Raw genomic sequence first — 26,893 nt, forward strand, 5'->3', positions numbered from 1 at the left:
GCCTATATGACTAGGAACTACTCTCATTCCAGCGTAATAATCAAGGAACTGTGCGGCCGTACCATAAGTGCAGCAGGCGTAGTGATATGACGCAGCGCCTGAAAATAGGTCTAATAGGTTAGACAAACTTAGTCCCGGTCACGTTGGAAGAAGTTACCGAGCTGGGGACTATTTTCAGGCGCTGCGTCATATCATTACGCCTGCTGCACCCATGGTACGGCCGCACAGTTCCTTGATTATTACGCTGGAATGAGAGTAGTTCCTAGCCATATAGGCTTAGAAAATCGCAACTTTTCATTTTCCGTCGATCTTAGTACACGGTTTAACTACAGAAGAGTCAAGTTTTAAATAGGAAAAATATTGAAACTCTTTGGTCATTTTGAAAGAAATGCTACTGGACTCATCAGAATCAATGATCTGTGCTAAGCTATGCTAAAAGTGGTACCGTCAGACCCGGAGTTCGGCTGAATGGATTCTAAAACGGTAAAACTCATCTGTTTAACTCTGGGGGAGTTGTAAAATGAGCTTATTTCCGAAAAAAGTGGAGTATCCCTTTAATGAATCTGTTTGAGATCGAATTAATGATCGATGTTTTACTATAAATTATGAACATGCATCTGAGGAATATTTCAAATTTTTCTCAGTTATTTTGCTTTATTTCCAGATTCACTCATAGACTCGTTCTAGAGCACTCGAGCTCGTTCGCACTCTTCAAACACGACACTTTAAATCTCTTGACAAACTAAAAGACGGAAATGACATTTGTATGTATTCTAAATAAAAGACAGTTTGTTCTGAATGTCAGCTTATTTTACTCAAGATCAGGATTTATTGAGTCCACATGTTATAAAAACAAGAAACTGCTTCTAACCGCAGATCGAGATCTGTCGCTCCACACACACACAACTCTGCGATGCTGTTTGCGAATGTTCGTTATAACGATGGTTTCGGGAAACACAGACTCGTTGAACTGCTGATAACGACGGAACTTGCGAACATAGTTGGCTAACGATGCTTTTGAAAAACGTAATAGTCCTTTGAGAGATCAACATCAAATTATGTACTACATATTACAGCATTGTTTCAATACTAGACATACCAATGGACTCGCATGCTTGGCTAACGATGCTTTTGGGAAACACACCCCTGGTTGGTTGTCCAAAGTTTGTCGCAGATCGGCCTCTTCAAGCTCCACTAAAACTGAGAGTCTCTCCTTCGTAAAGACTTTCTTCGTAAAGACTCGGATAATTCCTCATTGAAGACTCGCTCGATTGTGGAGACAAGTGACGCACGAATGGTGCGTCCGAGTCCACGAGCCGCGAACACGTACATGACGGGATTGAGCGCACTTTTTATGTACACTAGAAATAGCGCTACGTAAGCGCCTCCAATCGCTCCTTCTTTGACCTTCTTCCATTCCGGCCGATCGTGTGCAAGAGCCCTTATAAAGCGGCATGTAAAGTAAGGCACCCAACAAGTGAGAAAGAGGAGCATTGTGAGGAAGAGGACCCGGTAGAGACGAGTCAGACGCTGGGATGTGTAACTTGGTCCAGATGACGAGGTTGGCGAAGACACTGCGCCTTCGGCCTTCTTTGCGCAAAAAACCACCGCAATATTGCAAGACAAGAAGATCACAAGTGGTAGCAAGAATCCTGCTACGGTTTCCACAACTATTAAAGCTTTTCCTACTCCCAATTCGCTTTCAATGCATGCCGTACGGTTCTCCCAGAGAATGGTTTTAGCCGTGCCAATGTAAGGTGACGCGAATAACGCGGCTAACACCCAAATGGCAGCGCAGGCTAACGGCACGGCCCAACGAGGGCGTTTCAATCGCGCCCAAACTGGTCTAAGCAAACACAAGCAGCGCTCCACCGCGACGGCGCACAGCAAGAACGCGCTCGCGTACAATCCAAGGCAGCGTAGGTAAATAACGAACTTACATACGGGCTCCCCTAATGTCCAAGTGAAGTGGTTCGCTAAGTATGGTAGCATTAGTGGCGTACGTAACAGCAGCACCAAGTCCGCAAGCGCCAGGTTTACGACGTAAATCCGAAAGCTGTCGGCGCTCTGCGTCTCGCCGCTTGCTCCTTTATTCCGGCACCAAACTCGAACCCCCAACGCCCAGACCACCAGACTGTTCAGAGAAACGCCCACGATGAAGATCATCACGGTCACGATCATCTGCAGGACACGCATGGCATCGCTGGGGTAGATGGTGGTGTGGTTGGAGCTCAAGGTGGCGTTCATCGGTGCATCGGTAGACATGGATTCTCTGTGAAAACACAATAACACATGGTGTATCTTTATTGTAGGCATTTCACTCTTAAAAATAAAGTTTTTTTGCTAGTTTCAGCCCGACGCAGTTATCATTTTTACGTCCTGCGCCAACTTGTTTAAATAGCAAATGCATTTGCGCCTATTTGTGCGCCCATGGGCTGCTGGTCTGAAAACGAGGTGTGTGTTCAGGTACATTGGAATCCGGCTTGTCCCGTAGATGGTCTTTTTGCGCTTCAACCTTCAATCTAAATAGCGAATACACCATGGCGCGAGCGCAACTGACTTTTAAAGGGAATGGGAAATTACACTTTTTTTTTTTTTTGCACGTTACACCCAAAACACACCCATTACTCATTAAGAGAATAGAGACAACCCTTTTAGACCATCCGTGCTGACCATTTTTCCCGTCATTAAACTAGCATAAGTGGATTCGGACACGCACTAAGTGCACTTGTGCCTTGCTCTTTAGAGCATGAGCTTAGATCGTTAAAATAGGGCCCTTAAAAATAAAGGTTACAAAAGGGGTTTTCCTGGCGATGCAATAGAAGAACCCTTTTCGGTTCCCCCAATAACCTTTCAGTGAACCGTTCTTAACCCTTTCACGCATAGAGGTCACTACAGTGGTACGGCTAATTAAAAGCAATTTTCTTGCGTATGCATGGGTTTTGACGGCATAGTTGCACGTCAACACGGCCTATGTTGGATCCTGTACACTGCAACCAACTGACAAGCCTTTGTATGTGGAATTTTTGTTTTCTCCAAACCAAGATGGCCGATGGTCAAGTTGCTCTGGAATATCCACCCATTCTTTCTATCTTATGGGTCTTCTTTTAGGAAAAACATTTTTTTTGTAACAACAATTAGCATAAGGAGTCATATAGTTTTAAAATTTTGGTCAATCATCTGTTTACTAAATTGGACATACAATTCATACTAATTGTGTGATATGAAATACTTCATTTGCTGTAAATTCTTGGGCTGTAAATAAACATATTTGTGTTATTAGATTGTAATTTGCAGTTACGTTGAAAAAGTAATCTGATTACGTAATGCACATTATGTGTAATGCATTACTCGTTACATGAATAAAGTAATCTGATTACATAATGCACATTACTTGTAATGCGTTACTCGTTACATCAAAAGTGATTTGATTACATAATTCACATTACTTGTAATGCGTTACTTGTAACATCAAAAAAGTAATCTGATTACATAATGCACATTACTTGTAATGTATTACTCGTTACATCAATAAAGTAATCTGATTACATAATGCACATTACTTGTAATGCATTACTTTATTTGTTACATCAAAAAAGTTATTTGATTACATAATGCACATTTCTTGTAATGCGTTACTTGTAACATCAAAAGTAATCTTACTTGTAATGCATTACTTTATTTGTTACATCAAAAGTTATTTGATTACATAATGCACATTACTTGTAATGCATTACTTGTAACATCAAAAAAGTAATCTGATTACATAATGCACATTACTTGTAATGCATTACTTTATTTGTTACATCAAAAAGTAATCTGATCAAGTAATCTGATGCAAAGTAATCTGATTAAGTAATGAACATTTCTTGTAATGCGTTACTTGTAACATCAAAAAAGTAATCTGATTACATAATGCACATTACTTGTAATGCATTACTTTATTCGTTACAACTAAAGTTATTTTATTACATAATGCACATTTCTTGTAATGCGTTACTTGTAACATCAAAAGTAATCTGATTACATAATGCACATTACTTGTAATGCATTACTTTATTTGTTACATCAAAAAGTAATCTGATTAAGTAATGAACGTTACTTGTAATGCGTTACTTGTAACATCAAAAAGTAATCTGATTACATAATGCACATTACTTGTAATGCATTACTCGTTACATCAAAAAAAGTAATCTGATTACACAATGCACGTTACTTGTAATGCATTACTCGTTACATCAAAAAAGTAATCTGATTACATAATGCACATTAATTGTAATGCATTACTCGTTACATCAAAAAAGTAATCTGATTACACAATGCACGTTACTTGTAATGCATTACTTTATTCGTTACATCAAAAAGTAATCTGATTAAGTAATGAACGTTACTTGTAATGCGTTACTTGTAACATCAAAAAAAGTAATCTGGTTACGTAATGCATGTTACTTGTAGTGTGTTACTACCCCCAACATTGCTCATTTCAGATGAGATTTAAAAACCATTTTTTCCACAGTCTGAAAACATGAATGGGTCAATGTAGATTTCAGTCTGAGGTTTTCTTAGAAATTTGTCCATTTTGAATATAATCAGAATGATAACGGTAAATCTACATAGTTGGGTTTCCACAGAGTTAACACCTTCACCGGTTGTAGAGATCTTTGATGAATCACTTCCTCATGTTCTGATATCAAAGACATGTGAAGTTGAACTCGGATAAAGTTCTCTGTCTGCTGGTTGAACTCGATTGCATTTGCAATAATCAAAGCTGTATTATATTTTTTTGTTTATATTTTATAGTTTTCACAAGATTTGATCTCATTTTATTTATTGGTTTGTTAAATACACAGTGTTGCTGTGTTATTACTGTATCATATTTAATACAGTATATCTTCACTTTAAGTGGACATCCGAAAAATCTCTGTGAAATCTGTGTACAATAAAAAAGTTCAAATCTTGTTTTTCATGCCCTAAGAGCAATAAAACATGACAAATCCTGCCTGAGGTTATCATAATTCATGCATGAAGGGTTAAAAGAAGTTGTTTTTTTTTCTTGGCATGAGAAACATTTAAAAAAAAAAGCTTCTTTATTGGCATCAAACCTTTCCATTGCACAAAAGGTTCTGTAAAGTGGAAAAAGTTTCTTCACACTTAAGGACTGTTCGCTTAAATGTTCTCTGGAATCACAAAAATGTTTTTTCTATGGCATTGCTTTACCATAAATACCAATAAGGAACCTTTATTTTTAAGGATGTATGTTCAATGGCGACAAAATGAAGCAAGTGCCATTTCCTCTTTTCTTTTGAAAAGTATTATGAAATTTGTTTGCAGTGTAAAGAAGTGTGGCCATTGGGTACTTGATATGTTTTGTTTAATTCTAACAACTATTAGAATTAGTTTCAAATTCAAGTCAGATTCATATCTGACCAATCTATATTTTATGTAACTGACCTGAAGGAGTTATGACTGGTTGCATGAACGCCCTAGACTGGTCTTACAAGTTTGGCATCAAAAAATTGACTGGTCATAACTTTTTAAAACCAGTTACATAAAAAGGTAGATCAGTCTAATTTGAATCCTTAATCCTACACTGTAAAAAAAATATATATATATATATTTTCATTGTTTTTTTTTCTTTTGTCAAATCAACTTCGATAATGTGGTTTGAGATTCTGTTGATAATTCAATCTCCTTCTTTGTACCAACTCTAATTTTTCAATGAACTCTATTTTAAGGCAATCAAGTTACTTTAAGTTAAACCAGCAAAAATTTCTTACAGTGAACATTTACTCATAAACACGTGACATCCGAAGTCTCAGACATTGTTACAGAATAGCACAAGATAGATATTAAGGATATAATTGCTAGTTTGTAAGACTAGTTCATATCCACTATATTAAGCCTGTGTCTTATGTTTATGCAACTAGTCCTAATCTTAAAGAAAAACAGTAGATGACTAACTTGTGGGACTAGTCTAGCCCGGGGGTTCATGCAACCAGCAACAAATTAAAATATTTTATAATAAAGGTGAAAGGAAAATGGTAATAGACGCTGAGAGTTTGTGCATGAATGATTCCTCAAGGTTTTTGGAGCAGAAAATCCCACAGATGCACCTGAGCGTTATCGAGACTGGAAGATCACACGGACTGCATTGATCTCTGAACACCTCGGACCGGCAGTTGTCGGGTCATGATGCTGTACGTGTTCCTACGAATGGCGAGTTGCAGGAATGTGAACTTTTACACGCAGAGCCATTCACAACCTGTTTACACACATCCATAATGCATTCCTGGTATGTGAACACACCTTCAGCAGCGGCGCTCATCTAGAACGTGTTCGTTATACGCGGAGCTTTTTAATCAAAGTTAAGTCTTAAATTCTCTCTGAGAAACGCTTGAAATGCATTTTATAGATGTATTATAGTAGCAGTAAGTCTTACCTTCTTTGTTGGCTTTGGTTGGACTTGCATGGATTGACTCAGAGGTCTGAGAGCATGAGTGTGTGTGTGTGTTTGAGCTGGTGGATGATGAGCAACTGAGAGAGGAGTGTTTGCTATGCCTTAACCTATCTGTGAAGACAACAGAGGAGGGTTTATTTAGCCCGATTACGACATTAATGAACATGCAGTCACCATTATTACACTCTGTGTCCACATAGAACTAAATATAGTTGCTTATTAGAGCTTCATTCATGTGCCACAGATTTGTTTATTGCTTCATGAGGTCTGGGTTTACAGATTATTTAAATGCAGAGGTAAATTCCATTCAAACACGTTGATTTGGAGAGAAAACGAGACAATTGTAAATATTAACCAGATTTTTGTATGATTTATTTATGATACATTTATGAATAAAATGTGTTTGCCAAGGTATGTGTGATTTCATCAGTGTATCATTGAGATACTATTATAGTTTTTATTAATATTTTGAATGTTTTTATTGTTTAGTTAATATTTTTCTCTTTTTTGTTTGGTTGGGTTTTACCCTCATGCTCCTGGTTTCCTGTTTACACCCGTGGGCCCTGCGGTGGATTAACCCCAAACATTTATAGAGCGATTGTTCAAAGAAATACAGCAGGGGAAATAAGTATTGAACACGTCATCATTTTTCTCAGTAAATATATTTCCAAAGGTGCTACTGACATGAAATTTTCACCAGGTGTTGGTAACAACCCAAGTAAGCCATACATACAAAGAAACAAACAAAAATAAGTTCAGAAATTAAGTTATGTGTAATAATGTGAAATGACACAGGGAAAAAGTATTGAACACGTGAAGAAAGGGAGGCGCAAAAAGGCATGGAAAGCCAAGACAACTGCTGAAAACTTACAGTAATTAAAAAGCAATCCAGCCCCCTGTCCGTGGAAATTAATAACAGCTGGTTCAGTCCCAAATGATGGCCTACAAAAAGGTCTCATTGCCAAGGTGTCACACAAGACACATCTCATGATGGGTAAAAGCGAAGAGCTGTCTCAAGACCTTCGCAACCTAATTGTTGCAAAACATGATGATGGCATTGGTTATAGGCGCCATTCTAAGCTTCTGAATGGTCCAGTGAGCACTTTTGGGGCCATAATACGGAAGTGGAAAGACAATAATTTCACCATAAATTTGCCTCGACCAGGTGCTCCTCGCAAGATTTCTGATAGAGGAGTGAGAAGAATAATCAGAAGAGTTGTCCAAGAGCCAAGGATCACTTGTGGAGAGCTTCAAAAAGACCTGCAGATAGCAGGTACTGTTGTCTCAAAGAAAACAGTAAGTAATGCCCTCCACCGCCATGGCCTGTGTGCACGCTCACCACGCAAGACTCCATTACTGAAGAAAAAGCATGTTGAAGCTCATTTAAAGTTTGCTGCACAACATTTGGAAAAGCCAGTGAAATACTGGGAGAATATAGTGTGGTCACATGAGAGCAAAACTGAACTGTTTGGATGCCATAATACACACCATATTTGGAGGAGAAATGGCAGTGCACATTACCCTAAAAACACCTTGGTGTTGGCTCTTGGACAACTCTTCTGATTATTCTTTTCACTCCTCTATCAGAAATCTTGCGAGGAGCACCTGGTCGAGGCAAATTTATGGTGAAATTATTGTCTTTCCACTTCCGTATTATGGCCCCAAAAGTGCTCACTGGACCATTCAGAAGCTTAGAATGGCGCCTATAACCAATGCCATCATTATGTTTTGCAACAATTAGGTTGCGAAGGTCAGCTCTTTGCTTTTACCCATCATGAGATGTGTCTTGTGTGACACCTTGGCAATGAGACCTTTTTGTAGGCCATCATTTGGGACTGAACCAGCTGTTATTAATTTCCACTGACGGGGCTGGATTGCTTTTTAATTACTGTAAGTTTTCAGCAGTTGTCTTGTCTTGCCTCCCTTTCTTCATGTGTTCAATACTTTTTCCCTGAGTCATTTCACATTATTACACATAACTTAATTTCTGAACTTATTTTTGTTTGTTTCTTTGTATGTATGGCTTACTCTGGTTGTTACCAACATCTGGTGAAAAGTTCATGTCAATAGCACCTTTGGAAATATATTTACTGAGAAAAATGATGACGTGTTCAATACTTATTTCCCCCGCTGTAAATAGTACTGTGCAAAAGTCAGCTATTTATATCTTTTGTTGTAGTGTGTCAGAAGGAAATATCAGTTTACATTTCCAAACATTCTTTTTGCCATTAATTGTAATAATCCAGTGAGATTTGTGTATTACATGAAGAAACAGAAAAAATGACACAGACTAAATCCAGAAGAACTGCGGGAACGTCTCCGAGACGCCTGAAGGAACCTGTAAAGTGAGAATGCTTTCAAAAATAAAATGATTTATTTATGATTTAACTTCTATTAACATGCCTAAGACTTTTGCACGGTACTGTATATTTTATTAATACAAACTAAATATTTCTCATCGATATGATTATGCTGTGTTTTGGGGGATATGACGTTTTTTTTTTTTACCTATTTACTGCAAAACTACACCATAAGCATGCATTAGAGCAAAAATATAAGCAAAAAATAAAAAAAACTTTAATGATGATCGAAATTAAAGCTGCAGTCCGTATCTTTTTTGGGTTAAAAATGATCCTAAATAAATTTTTGAGCAAGTACATAAAAGTGTTCAGAACTCTCTGCTTGCCGTAGCTCGATTCAAAACGGAAAGCTTGTAATAATGTTTTTAACTCCAGTGGTACTGCGGGAAATTCGAGCATGTCTTTGCGCCATTACCTCACATCTGTCCACATAAAGAAGAGCCCGTACTACGGTCAGCTTTGATATTATTAAACTGATCAATGTAATGGCGGATCTGGAAAGGTTCAAACGACGATCACCAGCTGGAGATTCACCCGCTGTAAAATGCAAAAGACTTCGGACTTCGGAGTGGCTAACGAGGACAAATATCGGATGGGCTTTTGAAAGGTTAAAATTAGATTATATTCCAGTTTTAAATATGCATCTGATTACAAATACGTGTGCTTGTATTTCAAAGAGAACCAGTTCTAAGGAACATTAATTTGTTGGTATTCATGACAATTAGAAAGACTGCAGAGAAATGGAAACTGAAGTACAGGTAGCCCTAACACACAATAAATGTAGTCACGCAATGCTGATGTTGTTAACATGAACAATTTGAGAACAAAGTATAACTTGCACGGTTTGACGTGATGTAAGCGATCATTAGATTTAATCAGCGCGATTTACTGCCATGCAGAATATATCGTTTTAGAAAAAGTGTAATTACCATATCTGTCCAGCAGAGGTCCATAGAGATCCATTCATTTTTCTGGATGTGGCTAACTGCTCTTAAAACAGCTTTTGGGATGAATATTTCGTGAATATATAAACATTATAAAATACATTAAATCAGCATTTTTGTCAAAGTTAGAATTTTTTGTTGTTGTTTGAGGTCTTTTGAAGTGTCTTGTTATTGCAATAATGCCACATAAATTGCCACTAAAAATACTTGATTATAATCGCATATTATTTATTTTAATAATCCCAAAAAGTGTTTACTACAGTTGAGCGAGTTGATCAGGTAATCCGAGTGGAGGCGGGGCTCATTTGCATATTCATAGAACCGCGCATACTAAATGAGGCAAGGGTGTCGAGTTACATTCAAGATATTTTAAGGCATGAAGGATTTTTTTTTTTTTTTAAATATATCTTGATTATCAAATATGAGTTTTAAGGGATAAAATTATTAGACTTTATTATAACCCTGGATTATCTTGAGCACAAACTCTGTGGTACAAAGTTACTGATGTTTAATACTTAAAATTTGAACAAACCCATAACCCTAACTATGAGCAACAGTGACAGTAATTAAAACAACAATGCATTCTCAGTTATCATATGCAAATCATACTTTACCTGAGACTAAACTAGCAGAGGCTTGCCTGAGCTCATGCTGCGCTCGATCAGTGTGTCATTAGTGTTGAGACAATGAACTGTTGAGACATTGAAAGCTTCATGGTATTGAAACTTCCTTATAAGTAAACCGTGAGATCAGAGTCAGCGATTTTCAGATGTGTTGGTTTGACTGATACTATCAAATGTCTGGCATAAAAAAAAAAAAAAATGTTTTTCTCACTCTCTGTGAGAATTGACTTCATAAGTGTTCTCACATAAAATGTGTTTGTGTTTCCAATCAACTATATATATGTATCAGACATGGGGACTTGGTGACCTCGCCTATTTTTATGACTTGTGTAATGGCAATTTTCAAAGGTTAATCAAACAGCATCAAAAGGCATAAGAAAACTTTCAGAGGCAAATTGTAATAAAGAGAAAAAGGTTATTCTCGGAGAGAATTCTGTTCACAGTTACCGCAGCTACCCGGTATCAGGAAGACAGAACCTAACAGACTCAACAAAAACAGACATTTTATAGTGTCTTCTCTGACACCTACTCCTCCTCCCCAGTTTCTGTAACTTTCCTTACTGATATCCACATATCTTAACCGGTTTGGACTGGCTTCTACCCCCCTGGGCAGGTCAAATTGTTCTTTGTCCCCGAGAAGCCAAAAGGCTTCTATTTATGACTTAAATAATCTTCTGTTCCCCTCCTGAGAGGGCATGGGGCTTCGCTGTAATACTGAACGACCCCTGTATTCTCCTGACTGAACCATTTCTCAAACCCTGGGGCCTCATTTATAACCGTTGCGTACCCATAAAACAGGCCCTGAGAGAGCCGGACGCCACTTCCGACGCATAAGTTGTGATTTATAAAAACAAACTTGACGGGAAAATGAGCGCACCTGCACAAACTCTGACCCATGCGTACGAACGTTTTGGAGATGGAGCAGTTTGGCGACACCGATGGTGAGCTGGAGTTAAATGTGTTTTTGGTCACTTTTAGACAGAAAATCTAAAGAAAATTAAACATATACAGAAAGATAATACAAAATATAATTTCACTCACCAAGCCTGTCACTTGAAGCAAATATCCATCCCTTCTTAAATGTCCGCGCCAGCGAGCGCACTGAGCAGTTTAGTGGAACTGACGCAAATAACAGTTTAAATAAATAAAATAATGATTTAAACTATGTTTTACTTCTGGTATAAACATTTAGATTAAATATGCCATTCAAATTAATGGAGTTAAACACTTAAACATGAAATCATTAGTGAGAGTTACACATTTTTTTTATAGCCTATTCAGTCAATAGAAATATTAGTTGTGGATGCGCTGCTTCTGAACACTTCCTGTGGCGTGCTGTGTTTTAATGCTTTAACCACAGAGAGAATTGCGTATCATGATAATACCAGACTGTCTGATAAAATAGTTTCGTGCAAATAATGCCCAAGTCCCATCTGCTTCCATTAAACATATAAATCAATTAAAAATACAATTCGGCCAGTGGAAAAGATTGAGAAAAACTTTCTCTGAAATGTATTTTACACTATTTGATTTATGTATTCAAAAACAAGGCAAGGATAGGCAGCTACATGATTTTTATTAATGTAATGTGTCTTGTACCGTTAAACGTTATCACGTGGATGAATAATCATATGCAAATTATATGCAGATGAGGATCTGCATAGTAAAACGAGGCGTTGTAAGCTCCATATATGGTTATGTCGGGGTGGAGACGCACGCGCACAATGTTCCGCTGACTGGGATTTATTAAGTGAATTCTGCGCAGGTTCTGGCGTACGAACGCTTTTATAAGTCTGAATATTTTTTTGCGTACGCCATTTTTGGCTTTCGGGCGCACGTACACTTTTAGTAAGGATCCTACACACAGTTTTATAAATGAGACCCCAGGTCTTACATCTCCCTGGCCAATCCGTTTTATTGCGTCTGTTCCTTCCTGTCCTCCGTCAGCTGCTAAGATACTCACAGAAATACATGATTCAATGAGATTAACAATGGTTTAAAACAAATGCATACAAGAAATACTGAATTTTTCCACAACACTTGTGACTTGACTTGACAAAAAATTAAATACTTGAGACTTGACTCGGACTTGGACTTGGAAGTTAAAGACTCAGGACTTGACTTGAGACACGATGACTTGAATGACTTGAGTGTTAATCACATCATGTTTTCAGTTTGAATATAAAATATATAAATTATTTTAAAAAATAAAGTTGATTACCCAGCTGGAGCGCAGGCTGAGAATAGCGTTGTCATGACTGGATCACGACACTATCATCAGTCATGCCCTCTCGTACCTTACACACTCCACGCCCTCTTAGATCAGATATCACATCAACATGTCAGCCGGAGGGGTACCGAGGGTCATCGCTTTCGGCATCAAGAATTGTTCACAAGATGGCAAAAGACGAACAGTGCTTTGCAAGACATGCAACATTAACATCGCGGACAGCCAGACGACAGCCTCCAATTTCGTCCGTCATTTGAAGAGCCATTCTGCCCAGTAAGTGCTTGTCAATTTGTTAATGTTATCTGGTTAGTTGGTAGTTAGCTAATGTAATAATAGCTAAAGCAGCCATTAAAGGTTGTATCAGCGATTTCAAGCCCAAACATAAATGATCACATTCATCTAATCTATCCTAACGATCCGCTAGCTGCCCGCCCCATAAGCAGGCCGTCAAAAAACCGCGTCTCTGTAGGCAGCCTAGGCTCTGAGATCTGCACACAAAAACAATTGCTACCAACAAGTGTTACCCAACCACTCAAAGGCAAAATAAAGTGTTCCAACCAATAACCATTTAGGGGTGGGTTTAGGGATCGGGGGGTGGAGATGGGTAGGTTTAGGGGTGGGTTTAGGGATCGGGGGTTGGAGATGGGTGGGTTTAGGGATCGGGGGTTGGAGATGGGTGGGTTTAGGGATCAGGGGGTGGAGATGGGTGGGTTTAGGGATCAGGGGGTGGAGATGGGTGGGTTTAGGGATCAGGGGTCAGGGGGTGGAGATGGGTAGGTTTAGGGGTGGGTTTAGGGATCGGGGGGTGGAGATGGGTAGGTTTAGGGGTGGGTTTAGGGATCAGGGGTCAGGGGGTGGAGATGGGTAGGTTTAGGGGTGGGTTTAGGGATCGGGGGGTGGAGATGGGTAGGTTTAGGGGTGGGTTTAGGGGTCAGGGGTCAGGGGGTGGAGATGGGTAGGTTTAGGGGTGGGTTTAGGGATCGGGGGGTGGAGATGGGTAGGTTTAGGGGTGGGTTTAGGGGTCAGGGGTCAGGGGGTGGAGATGGGTAGGTTTAGGGGTGGGTTTAGGGGTCAGGGGTCAGGGGGTGGAGATGGGTAGGTTTAGGTATGGTATATGTAAGTTGGATATGTATGGTATGCGGTTCCGGCATCAGACTGTTAGGCTGGCGCTGTCGTCCTCACACTGCTATGACGTATGGTTCTACGGTTCTGCAGTGAGACCTATCTCATTTCGGTGGTGACGCGTACCCACCAGATTTCGTCATAAGTCATTTTGTACCCACCACTTTTAACTTGACGTCCATAATAATTACATTTAGACTTTGACTTTGAATTAGACTTTGGGTTTGAATTAGACTTTGGGTTAGATTTTTTGACAGTTTTCAGTGGTTATGAGGAGCAATATGAGAGAGAAATTTGGTGATCGTTGTTTAGGTACATTAAACCATAAAGCTTTTTCACATTAGGACTTATATATAAAGCCCATGAGAACCGTGGGGAGTCAACCCACAGCCGCTCCGCTGCCCTGCTGAAAATGTGAAGCAGAAACGCTTCATGTCAGATAGATAACCTCCATAATAATTTGACTTTTGGTTCGATTTTTTTTACCGTTTTCAGTGGTAATGAGGAGCAAGATGAGAGAGAAATTTGGTAATCATTGTTTTAGACTACATTAAACCACGTCATGTCATATTGTCAACATGGTAATTATGAAGCAGAATAGTGGGTCATATGTCTAATGCTTTTTGAAAACTTAAGGCTTTCTTCTTCATAAAACGAGTCGGACATCATCGCATTTTTGTGTACATTTTTATTTCTTTACATTAGTAAGCTACAGGACATCGTCTTTCAAAACATGACCTGCGCGAAAGAGAAAAGTGAATGAAGTAGCATCGTCCACTAATAAGAATCAGTGTAGAAGTGCCAAGTCTGGAGGATTCAGTACGACCATGCAGTACATCCCATTCTTGTTTTTGCTTCTGTTTCACAGATATCCAGAGTATGAAAGGGCAAGAAACGCCTGCACTGATGCTACACAGCCTCGTCCTCAGGAAGCCTATTCAGCTAACCATCCAAGACAGAAGGCCATAGCAAATGCCATTCTAAGAGACCTGGGGATAGGATGTAGCATGCCTCTTTCAATCACTGAGAATGGACATTTCCGACACTTCATGTCTGTGGCTGACTCCAAGTACCAGCCTGCCTGTCGTAGGACAATAACCTTAAAGATAGAATCCCTTGTTGCAGAGACTAAAGAGAAAATAAAAGTGCTTCTTGCTAGTGCGGACCATGTCTCAGTTACAGTGGGCATTTGGTCAGACAGGAGAATGTGTGGCTTTTTAGGAGTCACTGGCCATGCTTTGGCAACATCTGAGGGAGTGCAGCTGATACTTGCTTGCCTGCAACAGATTCAAAGGAACTCACACAGGAGAACGGATATCAGAAGCCTTTGATTCCATATGTGATGAATATGACATCAGCCAAAAACTTGACTTTGTTATTTGTGACAATGCCGCCAATATGAAGCGAGCATTTACAGTGTGTTTTCCAAAAGAGCAAGATGATGAAGTAACTGATGACGACAATCTGGATGATGCAGAGTTGTGGGAAGACCTCTCCAGAGGTGAATGGGAGACTGTGGACCGCATGATCAACAGAGGAAGTCCTAAACGTCCGCAATGCTTTGCCCATACGCTGCAGTTAACTGTTGGTGATGGTCTCAAGGATGCACGCATCATGAACAGTACCTTTGCAAAATGCTCCAAACTGAGCTCTCTCCTGCATACTTAAAGATGCATTTGAAGATGAGTTTGGGCAGCGAGGGATACCCGCTGCTGTGAATACACGGGGGAATTCAGCTCTCCGCCAAGTCAAGGCAGTGCTCTCATTCAGTCATCAGGAGCTGTGCAGTGTTGTTCAGGACACAGGCCACAGTGAGCTGGTCTTCTCAATTAGGGAGTGGAATCTGATGAAGGAGCTTTGTGATGTGCTACAGCCATTTGCCGAGGCCACCGATCTTACTCAGGATTGACTGTGTATTGTCACTAAACCACCATTTGGAAAAACTCAAACAGCAAGTGCGCTTCCTGGGAAGCATGATCCATAGCCTGCAATGCTCTCTGAAGGAAAGATTCCAGGGGATCTTAGTTACAGTTTTTCTCGATTGCTAAGACACATTTCTTGAAAGCTGCTCTCCTTCTCTCTAAACTGTGAACACAAAACCCAATTTTCAAGCTACATTCACAAAACCTCAGACTCTTCTTGCAAAACCAAACTTTCACATCAAAACAGTTCAATCTGTGCTCAAAACTGAACTATGTTGTCAAATCGTGCCCCGAGTCAATCAAAATTAAAAACACTACTGAACAGTCACTAAACACTACGTAGAAAAATAGAAAACACAATGCTCAGGAAATGAAGCTGGAGAAATAAATGTTTATTGTTCACTGTAGGCTAAATGCATGTTGCAAAACAAAACAAAAACCTGTGCATTTACCACTTGTACAAAAAGACAAAACAGAAGTCTTGTGCATTTACACGTAGCACTTGTAAAAACAAACAGAAATCGTATGCGTTTGCCACTTGTGTACAGTAAGCCCATGTAAAAAATAAAGTACAAAAATATACAAATAAGTGCATTACTCAGCCACAGCATCATGTCTCCGTACTGGGTCAGGCCACAGGACTTCATCCACATCACAGGCCACATTTTGTCTGGCCAGGCAACGGAGGAAAAAAAACCTGGCATGCCATATCCAGGCTTGGCATGCCTCCACACCTATGTCACCACAGGCAAGTCCCATGGCTTGCAGGAGATTTACCCTGGTGTAAGGTTGGCGTTCATATACCTTCCACCGCCATGAGGAGAAGAATTCCTCAATGGGGTTTAGGAAAGGGGAGTACGGTGGATATTGAACCACTTGGTTCATATTGAACCACTGTCTAACCTGGAGGGCTCTGTGAAAACTCACATTGTCCCAAACAACCACATAGATGGGATGCTCATCCTGCTGCCCTAACAGAGCATCTCGCATGTGATTGAGGAAAATGAGGAGCTGGTGAGTGTTGTAGGGCCCCAGGTTGGCATGATGGTGGACAACCCCATGATTGCTGATGGCAGCACATAATGTGACATTGCCACCACGCTGCCCAGGAACACCAACAATGGCCCGATGGCCAATCACATTACGGCCTCTCCTTCTCCTTTTGGTGAGATTAAACCCAGCTTCATCCATGTAGATGTATTCATGGGGTCTTTCCATTGCATCCAATTGAAAAACCCTCTGTAGAAATAGATATAGTTTTGTAAGTGATACGGAAAAAGTGATTTAGGCCACTACAGTAAATCACTACTTAGAGTAATCAACATTGAATGTGTCTGGATATATGCCAACCTGTACATACTGGAATCTTTGCTCTTTGACTCTGTCTGAGTTGCGATCCAAGGGCGCTCTGTATAGCGGTTTCATGCGCAGTCTGTTGCTCTTGAGGACACGATCAACAGTAGAGAGGCTGACACTGTTGATACCCTCAAAATGTACATGGTCCTCAATGATCTTCGGCTGAATTTCACTCAGTTTAATGGCATTGTTCTCACGGACCATATCAACAATTAGGGTCTCTTGGTGTGGGGAGAACATACCAACATTTACATACTGTATTATAATGTCAAAAAAAGGTAATTACCTGTTCTCTTCTCTAAATCTTCGGATTATGGTGGACACAGTGAATCTACTGATGTTTGGTTGTACGCTTTGTCCAGCCTCCCTCATGCTCATACCATGGACAAGAACATGGTCAATCACAGTAGCTCTGATTTCATCAGATATTACTGTTCTTTGTCTTCGCCGACCACCTCGACCACCTCGACCACCTCTCACACGAACCCTTCCTCTCACACGAACTCTTCCTCTCAAACGAACTCTTCCTCTCACACGAACTCTTCCTCTCACACGAACTCTTCCTCTCACACGAACTCTTCCTCTCAAATGAACTTTCCTCTCACACAAACTCTTCCTCTCACACGAACTCTTCCTCTCAAATGAACTTTCCTCTCACACAAACTCTTCCTCTCACACGAACTCTTCCTCTCAAACGAACTCTTCCTCTCACACGAACTCTTCCTCTCACACGAACTCTTCCTCTCAAATGAACTTTCCTCTCACACAAACTCTTCCTCTCACACGAACTCTTCCTCTCAGATTTCTATCCATTGTAGGGCCTCACAAACCAGTGCTCTCTGAACTGGCTTACTGTATATGTTCCCTCACATCATTAGCCACAAGTGTGATCAATTTTGAGTTGTTGTGTTCAAGTGGTGACACCTGTGCTTTAATTGTGTTTGACTTTTGTCACCTAGCTGTGCTCACCATTATGCAGCACGGGTGCATCACAATGAAAATGTGTTGGCAAGTTGTGTCTAAACAGGTGAAAAGTGCTTATAGTTTTGCCAAAAGAGTGATTGATTCAATCAGTGGGTTCAGGCAACTGAGCATTTGGTTCAGACAATAGGGTTTAGTGTTTTAGCAATTGAGAAAAACTGTAATGCGAAAATGTTATCAGCAGCATCAGGAGAAGAGCTGCCATTTGCTGACCCCACTCTACATCAGATCAGCTGTCCTGGACCCAGCTTTCTCCATGATGCACTTTCTCCTGTTGCAATGTAGAGCTTTTTCAGTGCCGGCTTCAAGTGCCCCAGTTGAAAGGGTCTTCAGTCATGGTGGGATCACATCGTGCTCGGCTTGCAGACAAGACCCTCTCGCATCTTATATTTTGCAAGTGCAACACCTTGTAAAAGAGGTAATGACTCATGGATATACTCTGAGTGAGTGAGTGCATAAGAGAGAGAGAGAGAGAGTGAGTGAGTGAGTGAGTGAGTGAGTGAGTGAGTGAGTGAGTGAGTGAGTGAGAGAGAGTGAGTGAGTGTGTGTGTGTGTGTGTGTGTGAGTGAGTGAGTGAGTGTGTGTGTGAGAGAGAGAGTGTGTGTGAGAGAGAGAGTGTGTGTGTGAGTGAGTGAGTGTGAGAGAGTGAGTGTGTGTGAGTATTTGAGAGAGAGAATGAGTGTGAGTGAGTGTGTGTGTGTGTGTGTGTGTGAGAGAGAGAGTGTGTGTGAAAGAGAGAGAGTGAGTGTTTGAGAGAGAGAGAGAGAGAGAGAGAGAGTCTGGATGTTAAGCTGTTATTTGTTGTATGGACTCAATGTTGAAAATTTTAAACATTTCAAACACTGTTGGCAGAAGTGAAAAATAAATAATTTTATGAAGGTACAATTTTGTTTGATTCCATGATGTATTTTACTGAACATGAATATTTACAATGCAAATCCAAATTATTGTCATTTACTGACAGTTACTTATATCTTGTCCTTTCTCTTTATTAAGATCAGATTCTGAAGGTAAAATTACAATAAAAAGGTGACTTGACTTGACCTACTACAGGACTTTACTACAGGACTTGACTTGACCAAGAAAAAAATACTTGGGACTTACTTGAGACTTGAAGGTTAAGACTTGAGACTTGCACATGTGTGACTTGATCCCATGTCTGGTATGTATATATTTATATATACACTGTTGTGCCTGAACGGAACGCGTTCATGTTTTGGGCGAACGTGAACTGAACGTACTGTATTACGGCCTGATGAACGTTACTGTGAACTCGTTGTCTGTTCTGGTGTCTGTGAACGGCTCTCTCACTTTAACTTCGTTCAGTAGGATGCCAGATTTCTGTAGAGCCTTCCAGGCGAAACCCCGCCTAAAACACACCGTCAACAGGCCTTAACATGTAGCGGAAAAAACACCCAATCTGGCAACACCAAGCGGCAACATTCTAATCTGAAAAATGAAGCCTACCCGGAAGTGCGAAAAACTGCAATACATCGAAAATCCGCTAGGGGCAGGTCCCAAAAGGGAGCAAATGTCCATACACCCCCATGTTAAAATGTCCGTTTTCACAGCATAAATTCATGTTTTTACAGGTTGGTCCCATGGACTTTTATTGTATTTTTCGATAGGTTCCGAGTGCCTGACAACTGTGAGGGGGGTTAATTTTTTTCTAACTCGTTAGTTTAGATCGTATTTAGATATAAAATGTATGACAAATAAGGGCGCGATTCACAGCTTGATTGACAGCTGACAACGAGCATAGGCTGCGCCGAGTGGAATTCCTGAAATTTGACGTCTCGGCCATGATCTGACACAACACATCATACCTGTAAGTTATCCTTTCTGAACATTTGTATTGCAATATGGCGCCGCCCATACCCCCCATAAACGGCCTCAAAACCGTTCTTCAGAAGTCTATGGGTGACGTCACAGACGCTTTGTCCATATTTTTTACAGTCTATGGGCAACACCAGCCACCAGTGTCGCGCCTCAAAACATAAAGCAGCATGTAGGAGACATCGCAAAGCAGCCAGGAGGCGTCGTATGATCATTTAAACGAGTTTTATGACAAGGTCGGTGAGGATGGGAAAAATCTTACATATCTGTGCAAACTTTGCCCGCCGGCATCTTTGATCACCAAAATGACATATTTAAACGGTTTTTCCTTGAAAAAAAAATCTTCATGTCTTAAATTATCTTGAATGTAACTCGACACCCTTGCCTCATTTAGTATGCGCGGTTCTATGAATATGCAAATGAGCCCCGCCTCCACTCACTCACTCAGCTCAGAGATCCACTGGTTGACGATCACACGTTGATCTGATTGGTTACAAGGTAGTTTGTGACGTCAGAAACACCAGCGATTTCAAAGCGTGTTTTTGAGACTGTCTTTGGTTCACTGCAGTTTTAAGGAGGAAATACTCAGCAATGGTGTCGACTTATGAATTTACACATGGTTTGTCTTAAAGCAGATTAAAAACACCACATAGACACATAAACAACATTAAAAGCTGGATTTTCACCAAATTAATATTTCACTGTTTCACTCATTAAGGGATTTGCCGCCACCTACTGGCGGTTTAGTTTCATGTTTAAAAGTATTATTGCATTTTCCCCCATAAAACATGAATCTCATAACATTATTTATTCCAGTGTACATAATTTAATTAGTAACAGTCCTATAGTATGAGGCTAAAATAAGCCTTTATAAAGGTAAATAACACCCGAGGTTAAAATATATAATAATTTAAGTAAGTTAAGCAAAAATATGCAAATTTAATTACGTAAAAGCTGAACCTGCTAGTTTCAAATATTGAGCCATTACTAGCCAAGAAAAAACTAAAACATAATAATTTGACCCACCTGTCATGTCTCTAATCACTGTGATTAACAGCTTTATTCTTCAGGACTAAACTAACCAGCAACCGATAGATGTCACGGTGTCTTTCAGTTCAATCCACATTTATTTGTACAACACACATCGTTTCAAAGCAGCTTTACAGAAAATGCATGAGTCCACATTACAGTTTAGAGAGATCTGTTATCAGAGGACACTGTCTAAGTTTTGTATTTCAGAAATGTACATATACAAAACCACATTTACGCTCAAAATGTATTAATTTAAACAATGTAATAATTAGTTCCCAAGCGAGTGCTGTTCCGCTCATCACCACCAGACGGCGCTGCGCTACACGTCAACTCAGACCAGAAATACAGCAGTGTCTTCAACAGTTGGACAGTTAGTTGTTATTCACACATGATAGTATCAATTAGCACTTATATTTTAGTTTAAAACATTCAAAGTGCCCATGAAAAGCTACATTATTACAGCTTCTTATTTTGTGTTTTTGTCAGGCATACAAACATTAGTCCTCAACCTGTGGACTTCTTTCAGGAGGCTTAACTCTATAGATAGCTCTGAGTTAACAATGTTAGCATGTCCTTGTTTGTCCAGGTTAGTCTGAATATTAGCATTTGAGTGTTGTGTTGTTTCTGTAGGCACATCATTGAGTTTTGGCTACAGAAAGGCTAATGAACTCTTATTTCCCAAGAAAAAAAACATGTAATTTTAATTGTTTAATTGTTTCTAATAAATGGAACGTATATATATATATATATATATATATATATATATATATATATATATATATATATATATATTCAGTTCAAGAAAACAGCATTTATTTGAAATCTTTTGTAACATGAAACAGCAACTGTTTTCAGCACTGATAATAATCAAATGTTTCTTGAGCATCAAATCATCATATTAGAGTGATTTCTGAAGGATCATGTGACACTGAAGACTGGAGTAATGATGCTGAAAATTCAGCTTTGATCACAGGATATAAATTACACTTTACTATATATTCACATAGAAAACAGCTGATTTACATTATAATTTACAGTATTACTGTTTACTGTATTTTTGATGAGCAAAAGAGAACTTTTTACCCTATATTTTGTTCATAATTTGGACATAATTCACACATTTTCGAGGTTTTAAACCAACATGCAAAACTACTATTAGAGAAAACATGAATTTGTGTATTCGTCTTTTGAGTCAAAACCTCGTGATTACTGAGATATACGTGTGTGACAACTTGCCCCGGTGCAAAGACACACAGTCTGGACTAAACATCTTAAATAATGCCTTTTAATGCTCATGATTGATGTGTTGTTGTGTCAGTCCAAACAGATCATTTACTTTTTAAAATCAAAACATATTTTCCTGGGGATGTATTAGACAATGACATTAGAACTATTTCCGGATCCCTAAAATGGTGCCTCAGTGGTTTTAAGTATTTGGGTATTAGTATCGGTGGCTCGTTTGATGAAGTCTATCAGGAAAACTATGTAAAGCTTTCGAACCAAACTAAAATAGATCTTCACCGGTGCACTGTAGAAAATAATCCTGTTAAAAAATTGTATACTACTGTCAGCTGTGGTCGCCAGCATCATACTGTAGAAATACGGTATGTTACTGTTTTTGAAATGAACAGCTAAATACCGTTTTGTCAGCTAAAACTGTAATTTAACAGCATATAGCTGTTTAAACATTACCAGTAACACGCTGTATTTTTACGGTATGATGCTGGCAACCACAGCTGCCAGAAGTTTACCGTTTTTTTAAAGAATTATTTCTTGCTGCTGTCATTAAATGGCAGAATCAATACAATAAAAATGAATGCTCTGCCCAAATACATTTAATTATTTCATTGTATCCCTTTTAAAATCTCTAAATATTTTTTCAAGGACCTCAACAAAACTATTTCCACGTTTTTATGGCGTAAGAAAACCCCAAGGGTTAATCACACATCAGGCCTCATATGATAAAGCTGGGCTAAATCTCCCACATTTCAGACTTTAATATCTCGCTTCTCAGTTCTGCAGTCAAAGAATGGGTCAGTAGTATATAGGTATAGTAGCAGCCCTACTATAATGTGATAATGTCCAGCTAAACGCACCCTCTGAAGCGGCCGAGACAGCGCCGCGAAATGTGCAGAAAATGCAATAGGCGGCTCTTTGTGCATTGTGTAATGTGTCAAGTTCAACAATTCATACAAAAATAATTCTACAGTAAAAACTGCTTAAAATTTGGATTTCGTTAGAGTAGTAGCTCTACTATAATTGGCTTATGTCCAGTTAAACGCATCCTCTGAAGCGGCTGTGAAACAGCGCCGCGAATTGTGCAGAAAATGCAGTAGGCGGCTCTTTGTGCATTGTGTAATGTGTCAAGTTCAAGGCTTCATAAAAAAAATAATTCCACAAAATTTGGATTTCATTAGAGGAACAGCTGTCCTATAATGGGATAATGTCCACTTTAACGCACCCTCTGAGGTTGCCGAGAAACAGCGTCGCAAATTGTGCAGAAAATGCAATAGAAAAAAAAAATTGTGCAGAAAATGCTCTTTGTGCATTGTGTAATGTCAAGTTCAAAAATTCATAAAAAATAATTCTACAGTAAAACCTGCATAAAATGTGGATTTCGTTAGAGTAATAGCTCTACTATAATGGGATAATGTCCAATTTAACGCACCCTCTGAGGCTGCCGTGAAATAGCACCGTGAATTGTGCAGACAATGCAATAGGCGTCTCTTTGGGCATTGTGTAATGTGCCAAGTTCAAAAATTCATACAAAAAGAATTCTACAGCAAAAACTGCTTAAAATTTGGATTTAATTAGAGAAGCAGCTCTACTATAATGGGCTTATGTCCACTTTAATGCACTCTCCAAGGCTGCCGTGAAATAGCACCACGAATTGGGCTGAAGGCGCAATAAGCATTTTTTTGTGCATTGTGTAATGTCAAATTCAAAAATTCATAAAAAAAATCTACAGTAAAAACTGCTTAAAATGTGGATTTCGTTAGAGTAGTAGCTCTACTATAATGGGATAATATCCACTTTAACGCCCCCTCTGAGGCAGCCAAGAAACAGCGCTGCGAAATGGGCGGAAAATGCAATAGGCGACTCATTGTGCATTATGTAATGTGTCAAGTCCACAGTAAAAACTGCTTTAAAATGTGGATTTCATTAGAGTAGTAGCTCTACTATAATGGGATAATATCCACTTTAACGCCCCCTCTGAGGCAGCCAAGAAACAGCGCTGCGAAATGGGCGGAAAATGCAATAGGCGACTCATTGTGCATTATGTAATGTGTCAAGTCCACAGTAAAAACTGCTTTAAAATGTGGATTTCGTTAGAGTAGTAGCTCTACTATAATGGGATAATATCCACTTTAACGCCCCCTCTGAGGCAGCCAAGAAACAGCGCCGCGAAATGGGCGGAAAATGCAATAGGCGACTCATTGTGCATTATGTAATGTGTCAAGTCCACAGTAAAAACTGCTTTAAAATGTGGATTTCATTAGAGGAACAGCTGTCCTATAACGGGATAATGTCCACTTTAACGCCCCCTCTGAGGCGGGTGAGAAACAACGCCGCGAAATGGGCCTAAGGCACAATACGGCTCTTTGTGCATTGTGTAATGTCAAGTTCAAAGCTTCATAAAACAATAATTCCACAGTAAAAACTGCTCAAGATTTAGATTTCATTAGAGGAACAGTTGTCCTATAAGCGGATAATGTCCACTTTAACGCCCCCTCTGAGGCGGCTGAGAAACAGCGCCGCGAAATTGGCGGAAAATGCAATAGGCGGATTATTGTACATTGTGTAATGTCAAGTTCAAAGCTTCATAAAGAAATAATTCTACAGTAAAAACTGCTCAAAATTTGGATTTCATTAGAGCAACAGCACTACTATAATGGGACAATGTCCAATTTAACGCACCCTCTGAGACGGCCGAGAAACAGCGCCGCGAAATGGGAAGAAAATGCAAATGCAACTAAAACAATGCAACTTCTCCTAAACTGTATCATCACATTTGTCATGGGAGCATAACTTCAAAATGCTACAGTAAAAATGTCTAAATTTGATATTGTGATAACTCTTCTGTATTGTCAGATTGGTTCCATAACTTTAAATTGTACAGTAACCATGCCCATTGCTTTCAAGTCAATTCAATTTAATTTAATTCATACATTCATTTGTATAATGCTTTTCACAATGCATCATTTCAAAGGAGCTTTACAGAAAATGCAGGTTTCTGTGTTACAAAATCACAATAGGATTTTATGAGATATCAGAAAGTACAGTTATATAAGTTAGTAAAAATTTGTATTTACAAATATCAAACATGCATTTTACCAAGATTACTGTGCAGTTTAAAGTAATGATAAAATTATAATTTTTGTACAATCATCCATGTTTGATTCTGGAGTCCTTGCAGGGTTAGGTTTCATCACTCCTCAAAACATCGGATTCATCCGCGCCGTGCCGAGCCGAGGCACTACCCACGTAAAGCTGATCATTCCGCGAATAACTGCAATTGCAGATTTCGAACAGAGATGGCGACAAGAGATGAACTGCAGCTTTAAATACGAGTTGTTTCTGGATATTGATCTAGATGTTAGAGGCAGGATTCTGCCATCTGCTGGTTAGAGAAAATTCTGCAAAATATATAGTTTTAGAAAAAGTGTAATTACCATATCTGTCCAGCAGAGGTCCATAGAGATCCATTCATTTTTCTGGATGTGGCTAACTGCTCTTAAAACAGCTTTTGGGATGAATATTTCGTGAATATATATATATATATATATATATATATATATATATATATATATATATATATATATATATATATATATAAACATTATAAAATACATTAAATCAGCATTTTTGTCAAAGTTAGTATTTTTTGTTGTTGTTTGAGGTCTTTTGAAGTGTCTTGTTATTGCAATAATGCCACATAAGTTGCCACTAAAAGAAAATACTTGATTGTAATCGCATATTATTTATTTTAATAATCCAAAAAAGCGTTAAAGTTGAGCGACTTGATCAGGTAATCCGAGTGGAGGCGGGGCTCATTTACATATTCATAGAACCGCGCATACTAAATGAGGCAAGGGTGTCGAGTTACATTCAAGATATTTTAAGGCATGAAGGATTTTTTTTTTTTTCACAGGAAAAAAAAAAACATTTAAATATATCATGATTATCAAATATAAGTTTTAAGGGATACAATTATTAGACTTTATTATAACCCTGGATTATCTTGAGCACAAACTCAGTGGTACAAAGTTACTGATGTTTAATACTTAAATTTGAACAAACCCATAACCCTAACTATGAGCAACAGTGACAGTAATTAAAACAACAATACATTCTCAGTTATCATATGCAAATCGCAAATCATACTTTACCTGAGACTAAACTAGCAGAGGCTTGCCTGAGCTCATGCTGCGCTCGATCAGTGTGTCATTAGTGTTGAGACAATGAACTGTTGAGACATTGAAAGCTTCATGGTATTGAAACTTCTGTATAAGTAAACCGTGAGATCAGAGTCAGCGATTTTCAGATGTGTTGGTTTGACTGATACTATCAAATGTCTGTGGCATAAAAAAAAATAACAAAATGTTTTCTCACTCTGTGAGAATTGACTTCATAAGTGTTCTCACATAAAATGTGTTAGTGTTTCCAATCAACTATATATATATATACATACACCAGGGAGCTGTTTTGCCAAACATAATGTAAATTGTAAATGTTAAATTGATATTATAGTTCAATAAACAAGTAGCAGACAAATAGAGGAGTAGTTAATATTAAGTTATTTACATTTTATTTCACCAATGAAAATATTTCCATACAAAGATCCTAGAAGTTCTGTGTTTCATTACTGAATGATTCAGTGTTTTGAACAAATCAGTTAAAGTCCCCCTGTAGGCAATCATTCTATCTCTTAAAACTCATCTTTGATCACCAAAATTACGTATTTAAACGTTTTTTCCTTGAAAAAAAATTCTTCATGCCTTAAAATATCTTGAATGCCTCATTTAGTAT

At 38.9% G+C, this 26,893-nt stretch overlaps 1 protein-coding gene across 4 annotated transcripts; it reads right to left on the bottom strand.

Annotated features, from left to right (window-relative positions):
* Positions 1 to 465: 465 nt before the first annotated feature.
* Positions 466 to 26,274, bottom strand: LOC311286850 (C3a anaphylatoxin chemotactic receptor). Of its 4 annotated transcripts, none has more exons than XM_084403282.1 (3): positions 10,376 to 10,471; positions 6,440 to 6,568; positions 466 to 2,272 (listed from the first exon to the last, which is right to left on the bottom strand). In XM_084403282.1, the coding sequence occupies exon 3, from the start codon at positions 2,263 to 2,265 to the stop codon at positions 1,195 to 1,197; it is 1,071 nt and encodes a 356-aa protein (XP_084259408.1). In that variant the 5' UTR covers positions 2,266 to 2,272; positions 6,440 to 6,568; positions 10,376 to 10,471; the 3' UTR covers positions 466 to 1,194. The 4 variants fall into 4 exon arrangements, with proteins under 4 accessions (XP_084259408.1, XP_084259407.1, XP_084259406.1 ...); XM_084403281.1 differs by lacking the exon at positions 10,376 to 10,471 and adding an exon at positions 26,254 to 26,274 and having other exon boundaries at positions 510 to 2,272; XM_084403280.1 differs by lacking the exon at positions 10,376 to 10,471 and adding an exon at positions 11,426 to 11,644 and having other exon boundaries at positions 510 to 2,272.
* Between the last annotated feature and the right edge of the window lie 619 nt (positions 26,275 to 26,893).

This window comes from Rutilus rutilus (genome assembly GCF_951802725.1).
Source record: "Rutilus rutilus genome assembly, chromosome: 2".
Taxonomy (NCBI): Eukaryota; Metazoa; Chordata; class Actinopteri; order Cypriniformes; family Leuciscidae; genus Rutilus; species Rutilus rutilus.